This window comes from Symphodus melops, assembly GCF_947650265.1.
Source record: "Symphodus melops genome assembly, chromosome: 16".
Taxonomy (NCBI): Eukaryota; Metazoa; Chordata; class Actinopteri; order Labriformes; family Labridae; genus Symphodus; species Symphodus melops.
In genome coordinates this window covers 22363099-22389622 of record NC_136706.1, presented here as the reverse complement: position 1 = coordinate 22389622, position 26524 = coordinate 22363099, and the positions used below count along the sequence as shown (strand labels likewise).

General features: G+C 44.9%; 2 protein-coding genes across 3 annotated transcripts in view; both read left to right on the top strand.

Annotated features, from left to right (window-relative positions):
* The window catches only part of mbd2 (methyl-CpG binding domain protein 2), a 215052-nt gene that overhangs the window by 55367 nt on the left and 133161 nt on the right, over nucleotides 1-26524 (top strand). The window lies entirely within an intron of this gene.
* dcc (DCC netrin 1 receptor) overlaps nucleotides 9255-26524 on the top strand; it is a 206087-nt gene continuing 188817 nt past the window's right edge. Inside the window, exon 1 of one of the 2 annotated variants that reach the window (XM_079364542.1) lies at nucleotides 9255-9954. In XM_079364542.1, coding sequence (XP_079220668.1) covers nucleotides 9825-9954 — 130 coding nt within the window. In that variant the 5' untranslated portion in view covers nucleotides 9255-9824. The remainder of the gene's footprint in view (nucleotides 9955-26524) is intronic. The other variant, XM_079364543.1, reaches the window with a different exon arrangement.

Sequence of the window (26524 nt, the reverse complement as noted above, 5' to 3'; positions counted from 1 at the left end):
ATCTTTTGCTCCAGAAAAATGGATATATGTTTGTTTTTTTAATTGCTTTTAATTTTTTTAATTTGATGTAGGTTTTATTTCTGTTCACCTCCCTGTGTGAAGGCTGTCCCTGTTTTAAACCAGTCCTCGTCTGCACAAACTGTTCTCTTTAACACAGTGAGGAACCACTGCTGGGACTTCTTCCTCTCTCTCTCTCTCTCTCTCTCTCTCTCTCTCTCTCTCTCCTGAGGAAACAGGAGTTACTGTGTCTTCCTCTTTATTTTACACAAATAAAAACCAACGTGCCGCAGCACTAACACTAAATCACCATCCTGTTTTCCTCTGCAGACGGCGAACGTCTCCTGACCAGACACCTTCTGATCTGTTCTCTTTTCTCCCATCAAATACAAATGATCTGCCTTTGAGTTACTCCAGTCTTATAAATACAAGCTCTCAGTATAATTTGTGTTTTTGATCCGGCTTTTGAACTTGTTAACCAGGGTTATGATATGAGACCAACACGGGGCAGTTTGAATGACTTAAAGGTGCAATCAGTAAAATATCTTCTGACTGAAACGATGTGGCTCTCTTCCTCTCTGATCACACATGAAGGAAACATGCTGTGTTGAAGTGCAGGCTGAATGCTCTGGATTTGTTTGGACCAGAGACGCTTTGAGGTCGTTGTGGATGGTGTTGGAAAGCTCCAGACTTTAGTTGACTTTCTGCCTTGATGGAATTTACTCTCGAAATTCAGCGCGATGAAGCGCTGCTTGAAGTTCATCGTCTCCATACCCGACAGCTAGCACTCTAAATCTTATCATGAAGCTGTATGTGTGCTGCTGAGATCACAGGAAGAATACTAAAGAGACCACTTGGGTCCAGACCAGATTGGTTCCTGTCCCAGAAATTACACTCCGAGCTCGTTAGCTGGTTTCTCCTGCTGCCAGCGACGTGACGAGAGATCCTGTGCTGCTGCTGGTTTCTGCCTGTTCGAGGTTTTTACAGTATTTATTTCTCACTTTGTCTGATCATTCGTCTTCCTACAGTGACAAACAGGCAGAGGTGATGCTTTTATTCTTTAAGATACACGATTCCCTCATGATTGATTCAGCAGTAAACGAAGAAACAGTAGCAGCTCTATTTTGCTGCATGCCATCCTCTCTCTCTCTCTCTCCCCCCCACCCCTCTCTCTCTCTCTCTGTGTGTCTCTCTCTCACTCTCTCTCTCTCTGTGTGTCTCTCTGTCTCTGTCTCTGTCTCTCTCTCTCTCTCTCTCTCTATGTGTGTGTGTCTCTCTCTCACTCTCTCTCTCTCTGTGTGTCTCTCTCTCTCTCTCTCTCTCTGTGTGTCTCTCTCTCACTCTCTCTCTCTCTCTCTGTGTCTCTCTGTCTCTCTCTCTCTCTCTGTGTCTCTCTATCTCTCTCTCTCTCTCTCTCTCTGTGTCTCTCTATCTCTCTCTCTCTCTCTCTCTCTCTGTGTGTCTCTCTCTCACTCTCTCTCTCTCTGTGTGTCTCTCTGTCTCTCTCTCTCTCTCTCTCTCTCTCTCTCTCTCTCTCTCTCTATGTGTGTCTCTCTCTCACTCCCCCCCCCCCCCCTCTCTCTCTCCGGAGTTCCTGTTCTCTCCACTGTCCTTTCTAAATAAAGAAAAGAGGATACTGCACCACTTAATTCAATTCAATTCAAAAAACTTTATTTGTCTGTCTCCGGGGGACGATTCAAAGGCACACAGAGCAGTAAATGAACATCAGTGCAGCTACACTAAAAGTTTAACTAAAGATAAAGTGTCAAGATGTAAGTGCAAATTAAAGTGCAAAATTACAAAGTTAGATACAAGAGAAGATATAAGTGGACAATGATTGGACTGAAGATGTAAACAGACAGTAAATGAACTCTCTCTCTCTCTCTTATATATATATATATATATATATATATATATATATATATATATATATATATATATATATATATATATATATATATATATATAGCAAGTAGGCAGGTATACTGAATAATAAAGTGATAGTGGTGCATGACAGATAATACAACAACAGACTAAATATAAACTGGCTCTGTATAACCAAGATGAACACTGAAAGAATAAAGTGACCGTAGTGACATGATAAGATATCCAGACCTGACATCAAACAGAATAAAGTGGAGTAGTGCATGAAGACCAGTGTAAACATGATATTGGGGGTTACAGTGCATGCTTGAGGAAAAAAACAAAAAACAAAGAGGAGGTAGATAAAGCCATAACATGCAGCTTCCTGCCATGAAGGAGAAGTTTAAAGGTGATTTGATTCTTGTGGTGCCTTCACTTCGAGATGTGACAGGTGGTAGAGCCTGAAATCACGACCGGCGCCCCCAAAGTACAAGAACCTTCAACAGGGAGAAAAGGCCTCCATCCCATCTTCACAGCGGCGTGTTCTCGGACCCTCTGACATCTCAGATGGTGTGTTCAAGGACCCCCATACATCTGATCCCGAACACACCGCTACCGGGAAACGTTGGAGACAGTCTCTGCCTTTGGGCTGCTTGATCAATTTATTATAATTAAACTTCAAAAAATGAGTCAATAAGAAACAGAATCGTGTCTGTGATGGATGATGTGTGTGTAACAAGATGCATCTCTTCAGATTGATTCGTGGTGAAGTCAGACAGACATCAGTCTGCAAAGTAAAGCTCACGATGAAGAATAATCCAAGTTATTTAGTCCTAATGTGTTCAAACATGTGGAAAGCCTACTTTAAGCTGAAACCTGTTAATTATGGGTGCCGGCCAGACGGTGGGATGAAGTTTGCCTGTTTGAGGCCAGAATCGATACTCGGAGGTGTTATCAGTTTATTAGCAGCTCCGGTGTGCCGGAGACTCCCCTGATAAGATTGTAATGCAGCTGCAGTCCAAACAGCGGCTAAATGGACTGAACAAGCCGCTGTTTGTGTCTGCCTGCTGGAAGTCGGATCGTATCTGCAAAACAAAGAGAGGCAGAGGAGCGGCAAACAGAGGGAGGAGAGGATGGAGGCTTTAATCAATGCTGCGCAGCCAGGGATGGAGGGAGAGAGGAATGTGAGAGGTGGAGGAATGAAGCTGGCATAAACCCTCCAATAAATAAAACTCTGTTATTCCACGCTCATCATTGATATCTTGTTTAATGGATCCTGTGTGGAGGATTGATTCTTTTTTTTTGGTACCTCTCCAGTTTAACTTTTAAATCTTTGGCTCTGTTTTAAAGGAAGACATCGTCCAGAGAAGCTTTTAAAATGAAGCCTGTTCAGAAGAGTTAATGACGTACAGTACAGTACAGTACAGTAAAGGAAGAATGTGTGACTTTTTTATCCAGTAGGTGTCGCCCCTGAGCAGCAGCAGGAAACCAAAACAAACCTCAAACACCTCTGCACTCGTTCACATGAAGGAGAACGCACCATCATTAAGCACCCTTGGATTCAATAATCAGTGAGTATCGTCTTCTTCTTCTTCTCCTGACTGAAACAACTTTTACACTCAAGGCCTTGACCAGTCAGCTTGGTAGGCTAGAAGTTCGACTTCTTTGTTTTTGGCCCATTAAACTTAAAGCAGCATTACGGAGGTATTTGGTTTGTTGCTCTTTGCTGCCCACCGAAGGTCCCTGAGTGGAACTGCACTGCACACATCGAGTATTAACATATTAACATAGGCAGCTCGGTGTCAGACCTGAGGCCTACTGTGGCACAAAGGCCTCACCAATCAGTAAAAACTAAGCGGCAACCTCCGGCGTTTGAAAAACTGAAGCCGATGCGGAAGTGCAGCATCCTGCAGTTCATCAAAGGTCCACTCGAGGCAGGCTGCAGGAACGCCTCAAGTCATGTAAACACCACGGACTAAACATCTGCAAAACAGTCACAAAATGGAAACGGGGAACTGGACTCAACACGTTTTATTTGAACAAAAAAAAGGCAAAAACACGCTACTTGAAAAAAAAGTCCAAAAGGTTAAATAAAGAAAGGGACACTCCTGATAAAGGTTTGAATCTTTATTTTTCAGTTTTTTTTGATTAAAAAGATTTAACAAAAGTTACATAAAGTCGGTGATTACTCTTCATTTGTCTCCCTCGGTGCGTGATGGGCTTCTGTAACTCCTCGTCTTCCTTCTTAGTTTGAGTTCCCGTCCACAGCTTGTCAGTGCATTTCAGCTTTCAGGAAGTGGGTTTCAAATCTCCGATGACGCATCATTAAAAGAATCGTCTGGGAAAGTTTCCTGAACAGTAATTAACTTCCGATCATTTGTCAGACAATTACGAGTTGTCCTGAGCACTAAGCTGACTAAAATCATTAGCGGACCATCTGCAGCATTTAACAAAACCAGAACCTGCAGCTCCACAATGAATTGTAATTAAAACATGATTAAAAAAAGTTACAGGAGTGAGTCTTAACTTTCCTCTGCCTTTCTAGGTTATTTAAAATATTTATTTAAATGATTGTTTCTGTGCTTACACTGTGTCGTGCTTCTGTGCTGCATGAGGAAAAAAAAAATTGATTCAATTAATTATCAGCCATTAAAGAACTCATTACATTCGCAGCCCTTTGAATCCCAGACTGTGCTGATGAGAGTGAAATGAAGAGAATTAGCAGAGTGTTTAACAGAGTGGACAGACAGATAATTACACACAGGCGTGTGAAGTCCTGCTCAGGTTCAGTCTCAGCCCGACGACTGGAACATGTTACTCACACGCCACCTTATCAGAAAGGGACGTGACCTGAATCTGAACGTCGGACCCTTACCTGAGGCTGCATGCAGCTGCGATGGTTAGCGCCGTCACCTCACGGCGAGAAGGTTCCTGTTCGAGTCCTTGTCAGTGTGGAGCTCGCATGTTCTCCTCGTGCATGCACGGCTTCCCTGCAGGGACCGCGTGTCTCTGTATGTACGCTCTGAACAGTGTACTCTGCTTCTCACGCATTGATAACTGGGATCAGCTGCACCTGCGACTCCCAACAGAAAAAGTGGAATAGACAAGCTTCAGGCTTTCCATGAAAACACTGGTGCTGTCAGGTTCCTGAGAAGATGCAGGACGACCTTTAAAGACGTTTTGTTAATATAAAATAAAAAACAGACTGTTTCTCTTAAGGAGGAAAATAAACACAAGGTGGTCATTCTGTTTTTAAACGACAGGTACTAAAGAGTCTGCAGGACCTGCGGACATCTGCAGTGTTCGTCTTTTCTTCCCCAGTCCTCCATCAAGGATCCAAAGTCCTGTTTCCACCAAGGGTCCCGGGTCAGATGTTAAAATGTTGGGAATGGCACCAAAATAAGGGACCTGTACCGTCCTACTTTTTTGGTACCTTTCTGCTGGGGTGCCAAGGGGACCGGTCCGGCCCTAAAGGGTTCCTTTTTGGACTTTGTCCTGATCTTCTTTGTTGATCTTAAAGTCATAGCGGGCCACACTGGATCCTCTCTGCTCAGCATGTAAGGACACGCTCAGAGTTTACTGTACCAAACTGAAGCAACCAAAACCGACTGCTCGGTGGAGACGGAGCTCAAGACAGTATGAGGGCAAGTGTGTGTGTGTGTGTGTGTGTGTGTGTGTGTGTGTGTGTGTGTGTGTGTGTGTGTGTGTGTGTGTGTGTGTGTGTGTGTGTGTGTGTGTGTGTGTGTGTGTGTGTGTGTGTGTGTGTGTGTGTGTGTGTGTGTGTGTGTGTGTGTGTGTGTGTGTGTGTGTGTGTCTGTTCCTGCGCAACATACTCGTGCTGTACATACACTGATACACAAACCTGGCTTTTAATTTCCCGTCTGACATTAATATCCGTTTGTGGGAGACACACACACACACACACACACACACACACACACACACACACACACAACACACACACACACACACACACACACACACACACACAGTTTCATTGTCTCACACTGCTGGGAGAATTGAGCGGCTGATCTTTGAGATTAAAACAGGCAGAGAGAAAGGTAAAAAAAACCAACGTGATGCTGCGATGATTGAAGGCAGACAAATTTAAATATTTTTTGTGCGACTTCTAAGACTTGATACCTGTGCACACACTCACAGGTGTTTAGCTGTCAAAGCTTTGAACAGCAAAAGACTTTCAAAATAAAACTGAAACATCTTCAATCAGTCAAAAAAAAAAAAAAATCTTCTCATTCTGGGCATCAGCAGTATTTTGAGGTAAATCGGGATCGTTCTACCTTCAGTGAACATGCAGTCATGAACACCAGCAGTCAGATACAGACAGGCTATCAGCTGTATTGTGTTCTAATGGATCCTTTTGAAAGGTTTTCAATGTGGAATAAAGAAAGCTTTGTCAGACCTCTCTCTCTCTCTCTCTCTCTCTCACACACACACACACACACACACAATGCAAACCTTCTGTGTTTAGTCTGCAGAGAGTTCACAGTCTGGATAATCAGTAATTAGGTAATTGTGTGTGAGGTTTCTTATCAGCTGATCAGACTCGCACTGAGAGAGGAAACACACACTGATAATGTTCTGCATGTGTGTTTGTCTGTTATGTTGTGTGTGTGTGTTTCTCCCGGCGTGTGTGTGTGTGTGTGTGTCACACAAAAGTTGCACAGTGTAATTCTTCTTCTTCTTCTTCTTCTTCTTCTTCTTCTTCTTCTTCTTCTTCTTCTTCTTCTTCTTCTTCTTCTTCTTCTTCTTCTTCTTCTTCTTCTTCTTCTTCTTCTTCTTCTTCTTCTTCTTCTTCTTCTTCTTCTTCTTCTTCTTCTTCTTCTTCTTCTTCTTCTTCTTCTTCTTCTTCTTCTTCTTCTTCTTCTTCTTCTTCTTCTTCTTCTTCTGTTTTCAAACTTGACAGAGCGAACGTCTTGTACTCGTTTGTTTGTTAGTCTTCCACATGTTCAGAGACATGAAGGAAGAAACTCGACGTGTCACAACTTTAGCTTCTGTTCTGTAAAAGAAAACAATCAGTGTGACGTGTCAAAACACAGAAACACTGAGAAATATTTTTAAAAAGTGCCTGATGCTAGTTAGCATAGCATTGCACCGTGACCGCAGTGCTCAGCCGCGGGTTTGAATCTGACCTCTGCACCTTGCTGCATGTCATCCCACACTTTCTGCTCCCAACATTTACTGTCATGTGTTTTTAAACTTTCAATCCTGGACTTTTTTATTCTTGAGGTCTCAACGTGATTTAAAATCGACGGGTGAACCAGCAGAGTCCTACATTTGGTAAACTTGTGGAAAACACAAGAAGTGAAACTAAGAACAAAGTAAATCTATCTGAATCACATCAGAGCACGTGGTGTGGCTCCAACACAAGTGTCCCCATGGCAACGCCTTTTCTTTAAGTTCACTCAAAAGAAGCCTCAGTTTGTGTTTCACAGTTTTTGCTGTTTCCATGTGTGTTGATGTTTCCTGGTGATGATTGTTTATTCTTTAGTGTTTCATTGTGTCCCTGTGTTCTCGTTACTGTCTTCATTTCAGTGTCTTCAGTGTTTCTGGTCCTTCCTGTCTGTGTTTTCCTCAGTCCTGATTGCCCTGATTGTCCTCACCTGTCTCATTAGTCTCGCCTGGGTTTGATTACCTCGGAGTCTATTTACTCTCTGTGTCAGATCACTGTGGATGTCTCTCCATGTTCCTCATCATTCCTTGTGGCTCCCTCGGTTCTCTTTATGGACTTTGGATTTATTGAAGTACTTCTTCCTCCTGGTCCTTCTCCCTGTTTTTCAACCGCTGGTGATTCATCTTTAAGACAAAGCAGCAGAGGCAGCGATACAACACTTATCATTTTAGCCTTCAGTTCAATCAGGAGAGACGAGTGATTTTAAAAATGAATTTATTACAGTGAAAGAGTGATTGACAGAATGAGATTTGACAGAACGTTTTGGCGCTTGGACTCTACGGGGTGGAAGATGAGATTTAGTGATGAAGTTCTGCTCGTCATTAGGATAGATCCCCCCCCCATGGAGTCCAGACCCTGGTGGTGGAGGACTGATGATTTGATGAGACCGAGTTGGAGAAGAATTGATGGGAGTTGACTCTGCGTCTGAAGATGGCGGTGATGGGGAGGTGGAGGGGCGCACGAAGCTAGCTTGAAAGAACTAGGGAAGATTTGAAAGGAAAGCTGAACGATGATAGGCCGAAAACGAAGGAGGAACGCTGCGCCATTGGTTCGATGAGGTCCGGTGACAGAACAGCTGATTAACCCACGGACGGCCCAAACTGACAGCTCAGGAATGACAGTGGAAATGAGATAGCATGAAAAAAGGGTGACTGGGAAACCTGATTGTGGATCACTTAAAGTCTTCCTTACTGAACTTTCGCTAAGCTTCATTTGGACATGATCACAATATCACCCAACAAGCCTGAATGGTGTTCTCACATCAGCTCACCCTGAGCTCGTGGTAATTACAGTCACACGTGCAGCTCATCCAGAAAACTTCAGGACGTTTCCTGGATCATCAAACATGTTTGACAGCATCTGTCAGAGGTAGGCAAAACCTCAGTCTGACGTTTTCTTCCAAAGAAACTCAACCAACATGAAAGAGACAGAAAACAGTTTACAGAAGGACTATAAAGTTGTTTGTTTACACTTGTTGACGTCGTTTCCTCCTCTCTCCTTGCTTGTGTTCTTCATACGCTCTGATGTTCGCTGCTTTGGAAAATGTAAATTCCAACCTCGGGGTCAGCGAGATCTCAGAGGGAATGAGAGATGAGTCTGAAGAACAAGTGTCTGCAGGCGTTTTCTATTCGGATGTTTAAATGTTAAACTCATGCCAAACGATATCAAAGGTTGAGGTTCTAAAGGAAAATATTCATATATACAAGTGTTTGTTAATTCTGACAGTACAATGGCATCACTCATGTTTGTGTGGCTCCTTCTTTATTCAAGATTTAAAGGAAAAGAATAAGTTGGGGTCCAATTTTTGACTTCTCAACTCTATTAAAGGTTTTACTTTTGTTGAAGAAAATATATTTATAATATTTTAGTCCTTGGAAATGAAATAGGATCCCAGCACACACATAATTTATTCAATAAAATGTTAATAAAAAATTTAAAAAAAACCCAGAAATCTTCATACAAAGGGAGAAAAAGCTGATGAATTGATGCATGTTCTGTTTCAGCTGTGATTGACGAGTTCAAGTTCCGGCTGTGACCAGAGAGGGCAGGAGAGTTCAGCTAATCCCTCCCCGCTGCTCTGCCTCTGCCGGCCGGGCTCCAGCTGCTCCTCATCCCGGTCCCCTCCGATCCGCTCCGGCTCCGGGCTTTACCTGCAGCTCCTTTAGATCAATGTTCTCCATACTCTGCCAATGTCTCTCTACCTCCCTCTCTCTCTACAGCTGTATAGACCTACAGAGAAAAGAGAGAGAGAGAGGATTGGATTCGTCTCTACCCCTCCTCCTCTTCCGACCCTCTCCATCCGTCCTCCCCGGCAGACGGAGCAGACCTCCGGGAAAGCAGCGTGGATTTCCCCCCTCCTCGCTTCTGTGTGAATGGGTATGATCTGCGCTGGACAGGAGTGATGGAGACTCTGCCTTCGTTAGTTTCTGGAACTTATTTCTCTTCCTAAAAAGAGGGAAACTAACTGCTTCAGTCGCTCTTCGGGATTTCTCTTTTCTTTTGGGGCTTTTTTTGGGGGGGATCCAAGCCCGAGCGAGAGGGCTCTTTTTTGGGGAGAGGAGAGGTTGTTTCACCCCTCTCCCTCTCCTCCTCATCCTCACATTCCTGACTCACAACACTGTGATTTGTTTCTTATTTTTGTGCTTTTTTGCTTGGCCGGGATACTGTGGAGGATTTCTCTCTTTTACGCATTGATAAGCAGCAGGATTTTGGGGTGTTTTCTTTGCTCCGGTGGTTCCTCGGTGGTTCCTCTGTGGGGCTGGAGCCGGGCAGCATGGAGCTGCTTTTGGGTGGATGTACTGCCGATGTTTGGGAGGTGCTGGTGCTGAGGAGGAGAAGGAGGACAGGAGGACTCTACCTGCTGCTGCTCTGCTGGCTGCTGAATGCTCACACCTCAGCGCACGGTGAGTAGGAAAAAAAAGAGATGTATGCGTGTTTCTGTGTGCGTGTGTGTATGTGCGCGTGTGTTTGCGGGTTTAGCCTCTGCGTGCGCGGGTGTGTGGTTGCTCTGGTTGCCGCAGACCAGACACATTTGTTGCGTCTCCCTGTAGACTGATGGTTAAACCCTGCCTCTAACCCGGGTGGACTCGGGTGTGACCCGGGCTTTAGATGGATTTTTTCGCAGCAGCTCTGATCGTGTCTCCGGCAGCGGCTGTGAGCACGTTAGGGTGGTTTTTGTTTCTTTTTTATTTTTTTAACCTCATATCACTAGTTTATTGATCCACTGATCCGGTTCAGTCTGCAGCTTTGCCTCAGATTTTCATGATTTCTGCGCGTTTCATGGGGCTGTACTTGGGTCTCACATGAATCCGACTGCTGTGATCATGTTGGTTTTACTGTGGCTTTAAGTGGGCTTCAGTGGGATTCAACAGTCTGATGGAGTGAGCAGCAGGTTTGTGACTGTTTTCTGCAGCTGCTTCACCTTCAGTCTCACCAAGCATGGCACATTAGATCGGTTCAATGAACGTCTTTCTCGCTTTTAGCAACATTTTATTCACATTTCTTTGATTTTGATCAGGATTCTTCCAAACATTTTGTGAAGCTGTGTTAGGTGTCACCATGTTTTATACAGCTGCTTGGAGCAGGTTTCTGCTAAATGCATGAGCTGACTTTACAGATCAGGTGGTTTTAATGGTTTTGGTCACGTTTAAAGGCCAATCATCTGCCCTCCAGGAGCTTCAGCTTCATCTCACAATGACACTTTCTGATGTCTCTGGAGGACTTTAACAATATGTCGACATTTACTGAGCAGGTCTAACATGTTGTAGTGTGTTAATACAGAACCCTGCATAGGAACTACCTGAACAGACAGATGCCTGAGTCATGCACAGAAAACAAGTCTAAATGTAATGAGCGTAGCCTGTCGTGATGCATCTTCACATGTTGCTCCGTGTGAAGATGCATCTAGTTGTTTCCAATCTGTTGAATGTTTCCTCCCTTCTGCGAGTCGTTCTTTGGTTTCACAAAATGTCAGAAAAATTCTGCAAATCCTGTCGTTCAGTGTTTTCCAAAGCCCAACATGACAGGCTGAAATGTTGATGATCAGTTTACTGTCATGGAGGAGGAGGAGAGAGAGAGGAGTAAATATTCACATTTAACAGTCTTCAATGAGAGAATTGACCTTTATTATCTATGAGAAGTTCCTCTGAGCTGATTAATTGTAAACTGTTTGGTGTCAGAACATCTTGAAGGAACAACACAGCAGCTGAGCTCAGCAGCTTTGATGGACGTTTTTTTTTTTTTTGCTCCATGTTGAGCTTGAATTTTCCCCAAAGTCGCTTCATGATCATTTAATGTTTGTGTCTCAGGATCTGATCGAGAGCCTCCGTCTGATTCTCTCTCTCTCTCCTCATTTACACACACACACACACACACACACACACACACACACTCTCTCTCTGAGTCTCCTGCTGTCAATAAATTAAGTCCAAACACTTTAATTAAGCTAATTGGTGATATGAGAGTGCGCGCACACACTCACAAACCACACACTGTGACACACACACACACACACACACACACACACACACACACACACTCTCAAACCACACACTCTGTGTGTAGCTGCTGGATCAGCTGAGTTACCACTTGGTGTGTGTGTGTGTGTGTGTGTGTGTGTGTGTGTGTGTGTGTGTGTGTGTGTGTGTGTGTGTGTGTGTGTGTGTGTGTGTGTGTGTGTGTGTGTGTGTGTGTGTGTGTGTGTGTGTGTGTGTGTGTGTGTGTGTGTGTGTGTGTGTGTGTGTGTGTGTGTGTGTGTGTGTGTGTGTGTGTGTGTGTGTGTGTGTGTGTGTGTGTGTGACTTTTCAGCTGTAAAATCCTCTGCTGAATATTTTAGTCAGACTGAGCGTTTATTCATGTGGATGCACACACACACACACACACACACACACACACACTCATTCATGAAAGCCTCACACACGTCGATTCAGAGAAATGTGTGAGGAGCAGACTGGATGTTTATTCTGACGGGAGAGTTCAGGTTTGATGCTGCGTCCATCCTGAAGACGAGTGAAGAAGAGTGTCCCTTCAGTGTTTGGTGTGACATCACTTCCTGCACGCCTGCTTGTGATTTAAAATGTACAGTCCTGACTTGATTAGTTTGAGTTGCCTTTAAGGGCGAGCTGAGGAGAACACGAGTAAACTGTGGGAGGTCTGGGGTGACCGTGGAGGTCTCGGAGCCAGCCTCAAAATGACACTCAATTTAAAACCCTTATTTAACCTCCAAAGAAACGCAGGTTTCCCTGTCGATGTCACAGCATAAGAAGAGGAGATACAATAAAAGTGAGAGGAACAGAATAAAGGAAATCAGCTCATCAGTAAAAAATTCACGAGCATTGGTCCGTTCCTTAAAAGCTGCATGTGAGCGCCGAGTCCTCATTTGATCAGATTTATTGGATTCCAGGAATCAGGAGCAGCAAATAAAAAACACAAACTTTCCTAAATGTGACCTTTAGTACGAGCCGATCACTGATCCACTCCAACAAGGCTGTGACGTAATGGAGGCAGTTTACCAGTAAGCTAGCTAACCCTCTCATACAACACACTCCATGAAGTGCAGGCTTTCACACTTCTGCATTGGCTTCATTTTTCACGAGCTGAGGTGTCCGCTCGGTGCGCACGTGCCTTCAGTTCAGACAGTCTGAATGTTGCAGAACAACAACGAACAGCGTTTGATGCTACGAAGAACACGGGAGGAGTGAAACCTGCTGTTGCTAACGGTGGGATCAGAGTGTTTAAAAAAAGCAGCTTTACAGCCTTAAAGAAAGATTGACTCTCAGGTGTGTGTTTGTATATTTATGACATATTATGGTCTCGTTGTGGAGGGCAGGTTTCATGGCTCAGTGGGGCCTCGGCTGCACAGACGTCCGGCCTTAAAGATCCACATAAAAACGCTTCTCGTGCGTCTTCTCCCGTCACACACGTCCTGCCTCTCTGTGGATGAGTACGTGTTTGTGAATAAGTCGGGGGTGTGGTCACTTAGACAGCTGCTGCAGGAATCAGCACTCGGTGAGCATCGGGACTGTGCAGATTTTCTATGTGAAGCTTTGCAGTGATCCTGGGGAGGATTTGTTTTTTCCTGTATTATTCAGGAGTCAACACTTTCCTCTGCGTCTGTGTGTGAATATTCTGCTCCCCTGCTCTGAATATTTCATGAAACTCAGCTCCAACCGCGCCATTTATCTTTATTTTTCAAGTTATATTTTTTAATAAAGGGGATCTTAATGTATCATAAAGTATTTAAAAGGCACTCCGTTAGGTCTTTATTTTCCCCCCCTTCCTTTAAGGAGCTGATCAGTCGAAAAAAAAGGTCTATTTGTGTGTTATTTTCTGCGTCCTTGAACAAACAGGAGCATTTGGCCAATACGAATGCTCTGAGGGAATATCATCATTGGTAAAACTGAAATTTAAATTCCGACTTCCTGACTCATCTAAAGGTGAGAAAACGGTCAGACTTGAGCAGGATTTGTTGAACTTGGTGCGTTTGATTGATCAGCACAATAAACGTAAATATCTTTAATTTCAGTTATCTGGTTTTGACTCGTCTCATTTCTTCTTCTCTTTCGTCATGATCTTATTCTCACGTTTCACCTCTTGGTCTGTTATCTTACATATTTTCCATTTTGATCTCGCCACTCAAACCCCCCCTAACATGAACGTTTGCTCACTTTGCTTTTTAACGTGTCGTCACATCTCGTCCTGTCTCGGTTGTAGTTCGGCGTTAACGTTTGATGTTGATGACGGTTCTGCAGGATCCTTCAGGCCGGCTGCGTGTCATCGATCTGCTTCAAACAGAATTGATGATAAACTCCCTGTTGATCCGAGGGCTGCAGAGGAGCAGAGACCTCGTCCTTCTATCAGTGATAAGTTATTGATCGGCTGATGAAAAGTCTAATGATAATGAACGACACAGCTGACTACTGCGGGAAATAATCCTTAATCCTGGTGCTGATATCAGAGTATTGATTATGAGGCCGAGGAGTGATGGAGTTCAGCAGCACAGAACGACACGCCCACCTTTCTGAACGTCCGATCAATCAGTGTAATCAGGTGTGTTTGAGCGCAGTGAAGGATGGAAATGATCTCAGGACAGAAGTGAACGAGCTTCAACTCCAGGTGAAAAGATTACGCTGCCGTGTTTACATATTTATGTTTCGATCAATCTTTTATTTGTGTAGAGACAACAAAGCGTAACGTTACAAAAAGAGCAGGTCGAGACCCAACATGAACGCTCCAATAAGCAACACGCAGCAAAGTAACCATAACTGAGCTCAGCCGTCTTCACTCCTTCCTACGATGGCGTGATCGGAGCCTGTCCTCCAACAACAAACGACTCCACTGGTCGTTTGTGCAAGCGTCAAATTAAGACCCATATTTACGTTTTAGAGTCAAGCGACCTCTAGTGGACGTTTAGATAAAATCGATCCGGTGAATGTGTGTTTGACCCCTAACCCTAACCCAAGTCCAAGCTAGCTAACATTTAGCACTTATCTTGGTAAGCAGTGTGACGGTGCAAGGTGGCATTTCTCCAGTTCGCCTGTAGGGGCGCTAATTTAGGAAACGCTCCTACGGGTCGTATTACGTGACAGACGACCTCTACGGTCGTTTAGGATGGAGGACTTGTTGGTAACCGTGTCACGATGAATGCTAACAGGCCGGATAAAAACGATGTTTGAAACCTCTTTAAAGGTGGAGAAGGTGTGTGCCTCCGAAACTGCACAGGTCGATCATGTGATGAGAAGTCTTCAGATATAAGTGTGTGTATAAACGCATGCGAGGATTATTTGTGATTCTGCAGTAATGACCCATCGCCCCATGGTTCACCATATCGAGATATTAGCATCAATAGATCATGTTGGGCTCGGCTCTTAAAGGTGGAGAGAAAAGACGCATTAAAGTCTTCTTTCCATGTCAACGTGTTCAGTCAACAAAACTCCCCGTATAAAAGAACAAACCAAACGAAACAGGAGGATGTAAATGAAATCAAAGCAAACGGCTCGGAGCGGTTCAACCTTTTCATTCATAATCAGAGCTGAATAATAAAGTCCAATTAGAGGCACAGCCAGCTTTTAACACCGCCGACATGTTAACTTACACCGCCATCACTCCATCCATCCTCCTATCTGAGTATTAATGTATGAGGTGGCAAAAAGCTGCATGTTTCATCACTGACTCGTGTTTCTCGTCGTCAGCGCCGCTCGATGAGCTCTCTCGTTAGCACGCCGCCGTGTGGAGGAGTCGCCACATGAATACAGATACCTCGCCCAACGTTCCTACAAGATCGCACTCTTTGATGGAAGTCAGACGGATCAGTCGGACGGCGTTTGTTTTTTTTTTAAGCTACGTGCATGCTTAATGCTGGGATAGTCGTGTAAATGCTTTCACTCCCAGTTTGCTCTTTTCTCTGTCGGTGCTGCAGTCCATCGTCGTGCTTCCACAGCGGGGACGCCGTGCTTCGTCTCTGGAGCGTGCCAGCAGCGCGGCGACACTCTGCTCCGTGTCAAACACGCTTCGAGTCTATTAAAACGAAGAACGCTGCAGGCGCGCGTCAAGCTGTACTGAAGAGAACGAAACCGGACAGGAAGTGAGACAAAGAAACGCACAGAGCTGAAAAAAATCAAACATGTGCGTGACTTTTATCAGCATTACATGAAAACGGGCACCGAGCGAACGAAAGACGAAGCAGCGTGTTGTTTGCCTGTCTTTATGTTTGTTACCGCGTCTTCTCGTGACGTGTGTAAAGCTGTGCTCATGAGCCTGCGGGCAGCGACAGCCTCATGACGTCCTCCATATTTGTTTTCCTCCAACGTTTGGTCACTCGTGTTTCTGCAGGATCTTTTTTGGATTTGTGAGGTCGTTGCTTGCGGTCCGGTGTGAATTGTCCGGTGTGAATTGTCCGGTGTGTGTGTGTGTGTGTTCACGGGATTGCGATGCGTGTTCAGGTCCTGTTGTTGGGTAAACATGCAGCAGTACATTGTCCCTGACTGCAGGTGTGCTCGCCTCACTTCGACTTTGAATTCTTCCAGTCAGACGAACATGTTAGGCCGCATTTAAATGTACTCGTGTCTCGTCGGGCAGATGAAGTGTTGCTCTCAGAGTTTCTGATCTCTCGGTCTAATGAAAAAAAAAGACCGCTGCTCGGCTCCGTTTAATTTGATTTTTGTTCTCCCGCGGTGAACTGAAAGTCGTTTTTTTTCAATCTTAATTCAAACAGAAACACTCGGAGGTGTTCTGTGTGCTGGAAGAGCAGAGCCTCATTTATCAGACTGAGGTCGAAGAAAACCACAGCTGAGCATGAAAGGACCGAACGTGATAGACACTCACACATACTGTACTTACAAACCTCTGTTATCCTGTTTAACATCGCAGACACACCGGTGCTGTCACCGCTCGCTCCGTGCACGGACACAAAATGAGCACATGACGACGGTTAAACCCTGCACAGGTTCAATCTGTAAAAGCGTGTGGTGAGGAAATATAACCGTGAATACATCATGGCGGCAGGCGGGAACGCTGAGCCCAGAGTGCCGAGTGTTGGATGTGCCGAAATCCTGTCAGAGGAAGTTTTCAAACCATCAAAGCTGCATGAGCAGCACCAGCGTTTGCAGGGATGCCAAAATGATATTTCTCCCCTTCTGAGGAGGTCCTTCTGTTTTATTTTGGCGTTTCCAAGAAGGTGGTCCTCACAATTTTTTGTTTGCGAGGACTGAAATGTGCCATCATTTATCAGCTTGTGAAACCTTGAGAAAAGTTTCCCATTTGTTTCAGCTGTGCCCTCTTTCTTCTGATTGGCCAGCTCTCTGGAAACCTTCCAGGGGGGCAGAATGCTGCAGGGCTGCCAGGCATAATCTACTCCATCTGAGTTCAGTCACCCTGCAATGTCAGGTACCAGAAGATGTTGGTCTCATTGGCCTCTTGGTTTCCACGGCGACCGGTCTTCATGTACTTGATCTTGACGAGGCCGTCTTGGTAGGCGGGCTGCTTCGAGGCTTGAAGCCATCGTGATTTTTTTTTAGAGCGAGCTGTTTGGCGCCCTCTGCAGGCTTCTCCTGGGATTACCCCAACATACTGATCATGTCGTGATCTGAAGCTACGGGGGCATCCAGCTTCTGTAGCACGAAATGTGAGTTTTAAATGGTGAATCAGCAGAATAGGTCAACTTAAAGGTCTGACAAAAATAAAAGCTTCACCAGAGTTAGCAGCGACCTTTAAAGGCCCTGCTGAAGAATGTCACAGAACATCTGATGTTCAACTTCCAACTGCTTTCACTTGTGGGGTTTTTTTTTTTTGGGTGGGGGGTGGGGGGGGGGCAACTTTGTGGATGATCCAGCTCCATAAAACCTTTTCTCATTGACAGCTGAAGAGTAACTTTGGAACAGTGTTCGTGAAGCCTGTCATGCTGTTTGTTTTGCGTCGTGTCAGTGAAAATATTTCACTTGGAAAAAGTTTGCATTCATACGCCACAGCAACCCAAACTCTGTCAACTGTGTGTGTGTGTGTGTGTGTGTGTGTGTGTGGGGGGGGGGGGGGGGGGTGCACACTGAGTGCTCCTGAGCTGTAGGGGGTCATGCCTTGCCTTGCACCCTGGCAGTGCTCTGGAAGTGAACTGGCATCCTCTTACCAGCCCATGCAGCTTCCTGCAGACTGAGTTCCTGACGCCCTTATTACGACTTAAAAGGACTCATAGTGCTCCCGTGTTTCACTGTACTCCGCTGCTGAATCTGCTCCTGCAGGTTCAAAGTTTCTGTGAACAAACTCCCTGCTCCAGCTGCCAGGTAACAAACTCTGCAGCAGCCGCTTTGATTCACTGTAAATTCCAGTTTCCCTCCTCAGCAGCACTGACTCAAACTCACACGTGGAGCTCTGTGTTTTTGCAGCGTATTTGGAGGGTTTTTTATCCAGACAGCCTGACTGTGTGTTTTAATTAAGACTCTGGATGTGTCTGTGTCTCTGCGCTGTTAAGATGCTCGGATAAAAAGCAAAGCAAACAAACAGGAGCAGCCAGCGTGAGTAACGTACACCGAGAGATGGATCTGCCTCGGCTCTGAACATTAGCGTTTTCATTTACATCTTGTTCTCTCAGCTGTCTATATTTAACATCAGCTGCTCGCTCTGACACTCATCCATTATTCATGTGGAACCTGCATTACCTGCCTGAGGAGCACTGCATCTCCCTCACCTCTAAATCCTACTCATTAATACTCCTGCAGGCTTTTACATTAATTGGTTTTTACTTACTTTATTCCTGCGTGCTGATTTCATTCATTTCATGTTGTTTTCTACGTTGCTGCTTTCTGTTTGTGTTGTTGGATTTGGAACTGATTAAAAAGTAAACAACAAATGGAAAGAGCTTCTTTTTTTTTTTTTTCATGCAGAGGCGTGCAGTTTCCTGGCCTCGGGATGAAAACTGTTTGTATACTGAACCGCATGATACCCGCACACACGCACACACACATGGGTAATATCTCTGGGACGTTGATGCTGCAGCTTGGAGCCGTATTTAACAAACTGATTTTTTATTTATTTATTTTTTTGCATTTTCGGCCTTCTTTCCACAGTAATCTGGCAGAAGAATGCAAAATATGTTCTGTATCAGATCCTCAGATGTGAGGAGCGGTTTATTCTCTCACTGTGAAGTGAATCTTTTTTTGAGGTTTTGGAGCTGAACTGACGTCACATTCACCTCTATACAAAGCTTCTGACACAAATCCACTTCTTATTGCATGTTTTACATTTCTTTAAAGTGGTCTGAAACGTTTCTTTGTTAAAGAGAAAAATGTCTCTGTTGATGCGTGCATTGAAACGAGCGTCTGGTTCATCACCTGTTGACTTTGGAGCTTTTTCGTTGAATTCAGTTGTTGCTCAGACGACTCGCTTGCTCGGCTCACTGTCCCGCTCATCTCTTTCATCCACATTCACACGACACGAGACGACGACTCGAACTGAGCCACAGCCGCTCTGAGGTCGGACTCCTTACAACAACTTCTGCTCGAGCATTTACATCAAAACCGGACAGAAATCATGTGGTCAGAATCGACTGCTGTTGTGACATTACATATGTCTATGTGGACTTAAAATTGGCGTTTCTGTCACGGCCATTTTCTCATCCATCTTCATGGACTGAGTGGAGTCTCTCCTGCTGGCCATTAACAGTAGTGTAAGCTGAGACAGTTACGGATGATGCATGCGCTCGTAGAGAGACGCCATGATCCACAGGTGAGAGTGAAAAGGTGAGCACACAGCTGCAGGCGTGCTGCACGATCACAGAGCTGCTTTTTGACTCGCACTTCCATCTTCTTCACTTCGCTGGCGTCCTGTTCCGCTGTAAACAAACCGGATGATTCACGCCGCTGATGTTAAGAGATGACAAACGGAGTCGGCCATGTTGGCTGGAATCCAGAGACACCATCACTTCCTGTGCAGAGCAGCCGGCTCTCGTCAGATGAGATGAATCGCCTTGACTGCAGCAGTTTCCGCTCATCAATATTCATACAGGGAGGCATGGCGTCATGCGGGCGAGCGACTCCAGGAAATGGTGAACCCTGAACGCTAGGCCCCCCCCCCCCCCCCCCCCCCACTGGCAGCACGCCGCCCGGCACGACGGCACAGCCAGCTGGATTTATAGCCACTTATAAAGATTAGTGATGCGTCCTGCATGCAGCACTCACACGCACACACACACACACACACACACGCTTACAGAAAATCTAGTCTTACACACAGCACTGTTGTCACATAAAAACCTCCTATCTCCATGATGTACATTCGCTGACCTGATTTATTTTCTGATTTACGTCTTAATGCGGACTTACAAGATTTTCACCTGACAACTGTAATTTATAAAAGCACACACACACACACACACACACACACACACACACACACACACACACACACACACACACACACACACACACACACACACATTCCTCTTCTTTGCTTCTAATGGAGAACATGTGTTGCTGTTAAATAGTTAAACATGAGAGATATGGAGTGCTGGTTGGGAGGCGTAGCACACTTCCTGTTTCTGTGAACGGACGCAAACGAGAGTCTGATTCTGTTTCATTTTGTGACGACGTAGCAAACAGTCAGAGTGGTAAGGTGATGGAAATGAGGCCGTGCACTCTTGTATGTTTTTGCTTGATTCTTCACATGAGCCAGTTTGTATGTGAAAATCATACAGGAATACTATTGGCCGGGTTAAATGTTAAAGAGGGGAGAGCTGAGGCGGGTCTTAATCAGTCAGATCACAGACACCTGCTCATAGCAGACCCTGGACTTCTGTAACTTTTGGGGCTTTTTATGCTTTTATTTTATGTTCATAGAGTCAAAACTCGGGGAGGGAGGGAGCAGAAAGTAACACCCGGGAAGAAGAGCTCCTGGTCCCATTAAGCCTCCTACATCTGCAGCTAAAAGTCTCAAATATGTCAAGATTGAATCCCTTTGGACGACGTAGTCCGCCGCTGATTTATCAGAGATTTTACATAATATAAACAGAGCGATTGTCCTTCACTGCAGCCCTGGAGCCAGCAGCTTGACCCCTGTGTCGTCCTTCCCTACAGGGAAAAAAAAAAAAAGATTAGGCAACATGGCTGTGTCCGTCAGCTCGACCCTGTCAGTCTCCATCATGAGCCAAGAAATGTCAGCGAGGTCGCGACCCGCCCACAACCGGTTGTTACGTTTCAAACCGGAACATCGTCGCTGACCTGGAAAGCTCTGAAGATCGACAGAACCAAACTTCAGAGAAATGTCACTTCGGCTTAAGCAGCACCACACACACATACACACACACACACACACACACACACACACAGAGTTATGGAGGTGCTACGCCTGCAGTCACATCAGTACGATTCCTGCATGTAACGCTTCTTCATGTTAATTCGCTGCCTGCAGCAGGAATGTCAAACTGCATCAGCAGCAGGCGGCGACAGCACCGCAGCAGGATGACACACTGATGACATCACAACATGATCAGTGGGTTTCATTAATGATCAATTACTCTCACTGCTTTTCAAGTCACCACACAGTAACCTTAACGGTACATCGTGTGACCTCATCACACGGGGGGGGGGGGGGGGGGGGCTGGTGATAAAGAGCTTCGGACATGTTCTGATCAGCTGATCTGTCAGTCAGGCGTTTGAGCTGCGCTTGTCATGTCAGTGATGACACGACTGATTAGACCTGATGACACGTGGACAGATTCCTGTGTTGGTCTGCATCGTGTGGATCCACTCAGGACGAGTCATTTAAGGTGTCATCTGACGTTATGTGTTGGTTGACGTGGCGCTAACAGAGGGAGGGACGTTCACGACACACGTCTGAGAGCATCATGAGCAGGCTAAAGGAGCAGCCAGCCCTCCTCTCTGCTGTGAACATCAATCAATCAATCAGTCAGAGTTTGTTTAGCGCCAATAACAAGTGTTGTGAAACATGTCGAGGCGCTTTGCAGACGAGCAGCACGGCGTGCGGCGGTGCAGGCTAGGTGTTAGCTTGGTTCAAACCTCTCTTTGCAGTCGCTGAAGCCTCAAACACACTCTTGTACGTGTTGTTCCTTCAATTTGGATGCAGTCGTGCGTTTTTTTTTAAATATGTTGTTGTTGTGAGACAGCAGCTGGCAGCACATCTTCCTCCTCCCTCCTCCTCCTCCTCCTCTTATGTGTTGGCTCAGAATCAGACGTTTTTAAAGGTTTGGATTAGATGTGATACAGTGAGCTGAGCGTCTCCCCGTGCGACCCTCATTCACATTCAGCCAACTTCCTTCATCTTTACGACTCATTTAATCTCCCACCAAGACTTCAGATCACATTTATTAAGTTCCTTTTCTCTCCCCAGTCCCCCCCCTCCTCAGGTAGGAGGGAGAAAACTGCTCGTGTTTAAAATTAAAATCTGCGCCTCAAAATGCTTTAAGCTCGTTTTAAAACTAAAGAAACAAAGAGAGGTTTCCCTGAGTTTCTTGTTTAAATCTGCTCATCCTGCTGCCAGGTAAATCACCGACTCAAACCTGTGAATATTTGAGGATTTAACGCCAATATTTACACTTGCATTAAAAGTTGCTTCACACTTGGCTCAGATGTGTTACTATGAGTTTCCCTTTCCTCCGTGACTGGCACACATCAGCACACGCAGCCACCTGCGCACGCCGTTCCCTCTCTGACAGATTGGACGAGCTAACGAGGTTTTCAGCTCGTCGCTGCGACTCGGCGGCGTCCTCCCACTCTGACAGCTGATTGGCTGCTTTCCAGGCTGTGTTTTTTTTTTACCCAGCAGCAGCTTTCATGTTTCAGAGTGAGAGACGTTCACAGCAGGTGACGGAGACGCCGCCAGAGCTAATTTCTGCTTTCAACCGTTAATTATTGAGGAGGACCTGTCAATCATTTGTCAATGAAGCCTTAAAGAGCCTTTTAATTCGTCACAGTGCTTTTGGTCCAGAGAAAAATAATCCAACAGGTACTGCAGCAACGAGCGCACGTGAAATAAAAGGTGTTGGATACGTGTCTGTAGGTGCCATTATTATGTTTTTTAAAGGTGTTTTTTTTAGTCTTTATCAGAGAGGACAGCTGAAGAGACGGGAGATGTTTGGAGGAGAGAGAGAGGGAGCCTCGGTTCATGTGCTGTGGGATGTACAGTAGCTGCTGTACCAGGGGTCTCAGAACTGCAGACCGGGGGCCATTTGTGGCCGAGGGGATTTTATTTTATTTATTTATTTTTTTGCGGCCCCGACCTCGATCAAAGGATGGAAAGATTTTGGCCCGAGGCCTCGTTCAGATTTTTGTTGTTTTTGTTTTTCATGTTAGTGAGGAAAATATTCAGTGCAGTTTGTTTTTTCTTTCTTTTTTTTTTTTTTAAACAACTTTGACTTTTCAACATCTTTTATTAACTGTGAAAATGAACCTTTGCATCATTTTTGCAAACAAACCGACTTTTATTTAACCATTTAATAACCTGATATAAATACAGAAAACTTTTATAAAAAAACATTACAGGCTCGACTCTGAGAAAAACAAACTGAATTAAAAAACTACAGAAGGATAAAAGAGTTACAGTTTTTCTTTTGTGAAGCTTTTGATTCTGATTTACAAAGCCTTACTATTTAAAACAAAAATAGAACAAAATTAGTAACTGTGTATATAAGTCATTTATGGAGAGGTCAAAATACAAAAAGTTCCTTACAATATTATTTAAAATATATATATAGAAAACAAACCTGTGGCCTGTGTGTGATTCTAACATGACAATTCTGGCCCCCCAGACAAACAGTGTGGTAACCACGGTGCTGTGATGTCGCTGCTGCTGTAGTGTATAAGTGTCATCTCGTCATCTTTCATCTGTGATGCGAGCCTCTAAAAGTTCTGCAAGTTTGCTGCTGCAAACCCTCCAAATGTGTCCAAAACCCACCGTCACCTTTTATACGAGTATAACGGATTACTTTGTTAGCACAGCTCTCCAAAAGTACGTCTATCCAACTCCTTTCTTAAACTCGTCGTCTTGAGTCCAGTGTTGTAAAACCACAACTGTTTCTACATTTTTGCCGTGTGTCCAAACTACACCAACATGTTGATCTGAAACACCTGAATAAGTCAAATACGATACGATAAGACAATCGTGACAGTTTAATAAAGGAGTAAAAATAACCTGAAGAGCAACTCACTTTCTGATTGGCTGTGAAGAAATGGCCGTCCCTGATTGGTCAGGCTTGACTCACATGGTTCATTCAGCTTATCTAAACACTTCCAGCCTTGTTGTCTGTACCCGCTTCTGTTGATGGTTCTGCCGTAACATGTGCAGGAGCAGATCCCAGGTCCAGATGTTTTTACCAGCCATGGAGTGACAGGAAATCAGCCTCTGTTTAAACCTGCTGATGAATCCCGTCTGCTAACGTCTGTAAAGAAGAACTTTAAAAAGCCTTGAAGGCTCATCTTCGACATGTTCTGGGTGGCAGAGTCGGCGTGTAGTGCTGCTGTGATAAAAAGCATTTTTCCATCTCCGTGTGTTTGTGCAGAAGGAGATCATCAGCGACTGAGATGTGGTGAAGTTAAAAAAAGATGAAAAATCATCAGCTCTTTATGGAGACATAAAGAGCTGATGATTTTTGTTCTGGTTTATTTCAGTGAGACTGCCCTGAGGAAGCTGGCTGTGTATTCATAATTCATAACGAGTCACACACACTCAGGTTGACTTCACTGTTGGTGTGGTCAGAAGTGCTCGTTGTTGCTGATGCTGTTCCACTCGTGTGAACATTGAAATTGCGTTTTTATTTTGTAGCCTTAAGACGTTTCTTTTCCTTCGCCCGACCATAAATCATCATTAAACATCCCTCAGCTGCTTCACCTCCTGCAAACACTGAAAAGTCCTTTTTTTTTTTTTTTTTCAATCGAGCCAAGAGCTTGGCATTGTTTATATCCTGCAACCGGTGTACAACCACAGACTGTTCAGGCGTGACCCCCTTCTGTTCACACTGTGAATATATGGATCTACATGAAGCGCTGACATGAGATGTAAACATTGCTCCCGTGGAAGTCACCTCACGATTCCATTGTCAAACGATTCAGGAAGCATCACGATGCAGCTCAGTTCTGAGTGTATGTACCCATCAATACAAACAAGATCAATACAATCAGGTGAATTTAAACCTTTTTTTGTTTCAAGTCTTTGCAACGAATAAATCCCACTCACAGCTGCCCGTTTGCAAAACTACAACATCCTTTTTTTCAAAGTCCTCCTGATGAGACTGAATAAGAGCAAACTCTAAACTAGAGGTCTGCAGCTGCCCTCCCATTATCGACCTCTAATAAACCCTGTGCACGCACCTACAGTCCCTACCTTTAATAATCGATTATGGACTTTGCTGCATCGATGCAGAATCGCGATGCATCTTAGATTCGATTATCCCCCCCCCCCCCCCCCCCCCCCCGAGGGTCCCCAGAGATGAACTGCCTCCTGCTGTGAGGTGCACACGTGTGTGGAAGAGTTCAGAAGGCAGCCTGAAAAAAAAGCACAAAGCAGTAAACTAAAGACGACCCTCTCATCATCATAATAATAATAATAATTTCACCTGTTTTCCACTGTTGTTGACTTTTTCATTCTTGCAGAAAACCATCAAATATCCGCTCTCTGCAGGTCCCGAGCCAGCACACTTACAAAACCTCCCAGGAAAGATTTTCAGTTTGACCTCATTTGGAGAGAAATATACATGTGTCTATCTGAGCAGTCATGTTTAATGCAGCTCACTCGCAGACAGATGTTGAACCGCAGCAGACACTAAAGACTCCGTGGCGTGTGGCGAGCATTACAGTCGCAGGATAAAGATGTTTTACTGATCGAGTCGCACACAATTATGTCTCATACGTGGAGTGAGTGAAAGCTCCCAGCTGTCTGTGCACGTCAGTCTGATGGTGAACTGCGTCCTTCCTGTTAAATACAGGAAGTCAAATTCAAATCATACCAAGTCCACATGAGCCCCGAATTCCTGGGGGGGGGGGGGGGGGTTCAAAAGCCCCCGTCTCCGCCAAGCGGTCTGGTTCAAGCGACCTTCCACATAATTTAGGAAACTTACAGGACTGACGAGGTGAGAGGGAGTGCTGTCAGTCTCACCTGGATTCATTTCAAGCTTGTTGTTTTTTTATTTTACTGTTAGCCTGTAGCTCCGCCCCTTGGACGACCTCGAGGTGCAGCCTTCTGCTGGACGTCCTCCATTATTCACCGTGTGGCGTTCTTCTTCTTTGTTGAAGGGCTACACTGCCACGGTATTACCAAGCTAACACGGTGGCTAACGCTAATGTGTGTTCCCTCCTCATCGTGAGGAAGGAGACTTCTAGAGGTTATTATTTTATAACTGACTGATTGATTTTATTGTTCTCCTCCCTGATGCGTGACTTTTATTCTCCATGGAAACGAGCAGGAGGCCAGTTTGTCATAAGTTTTGGAAATAAATGAGTTTTACACAAACTGAAGCAAACTGAACAAATGAACCAAAAGCAGCAAAAAAGACAAAAAAGAAAACAAAATGTTTAAATAGTCAGAGGAGAGCAGACTGTGTGTGTGTGTGTGTGTGTGTGTGTGTGTGTGTTGAAAAGGTTTAACCTCATCTCCATTACAATCAACACTCACCGCCCCATCTGTCTGACACACACACACACACCCACCCACCCACCCACACACACACACACACTCTGAGTGACTTCATGCCGTGCTGTTAGTCACACACAGTCAGGGGCGGTGGCAGATGTAAAAGTGGAGGAGGGCACTGTTGGACTCGCTCACACACACACACACACACACACACACACACACACACACACACACACACACACACACACACACACACACACACACACACACACACACACAGAGCAGATGGGCTCTTCTTAAGACAAAGACTGCTGCTGCTGATTCACTAATAAAGTGTGTGTTTGGAGTTTATTTCCATGAATGTGAGAGCTGGAGTTTAAAGAGAAACATCTTGACTGTGAACGA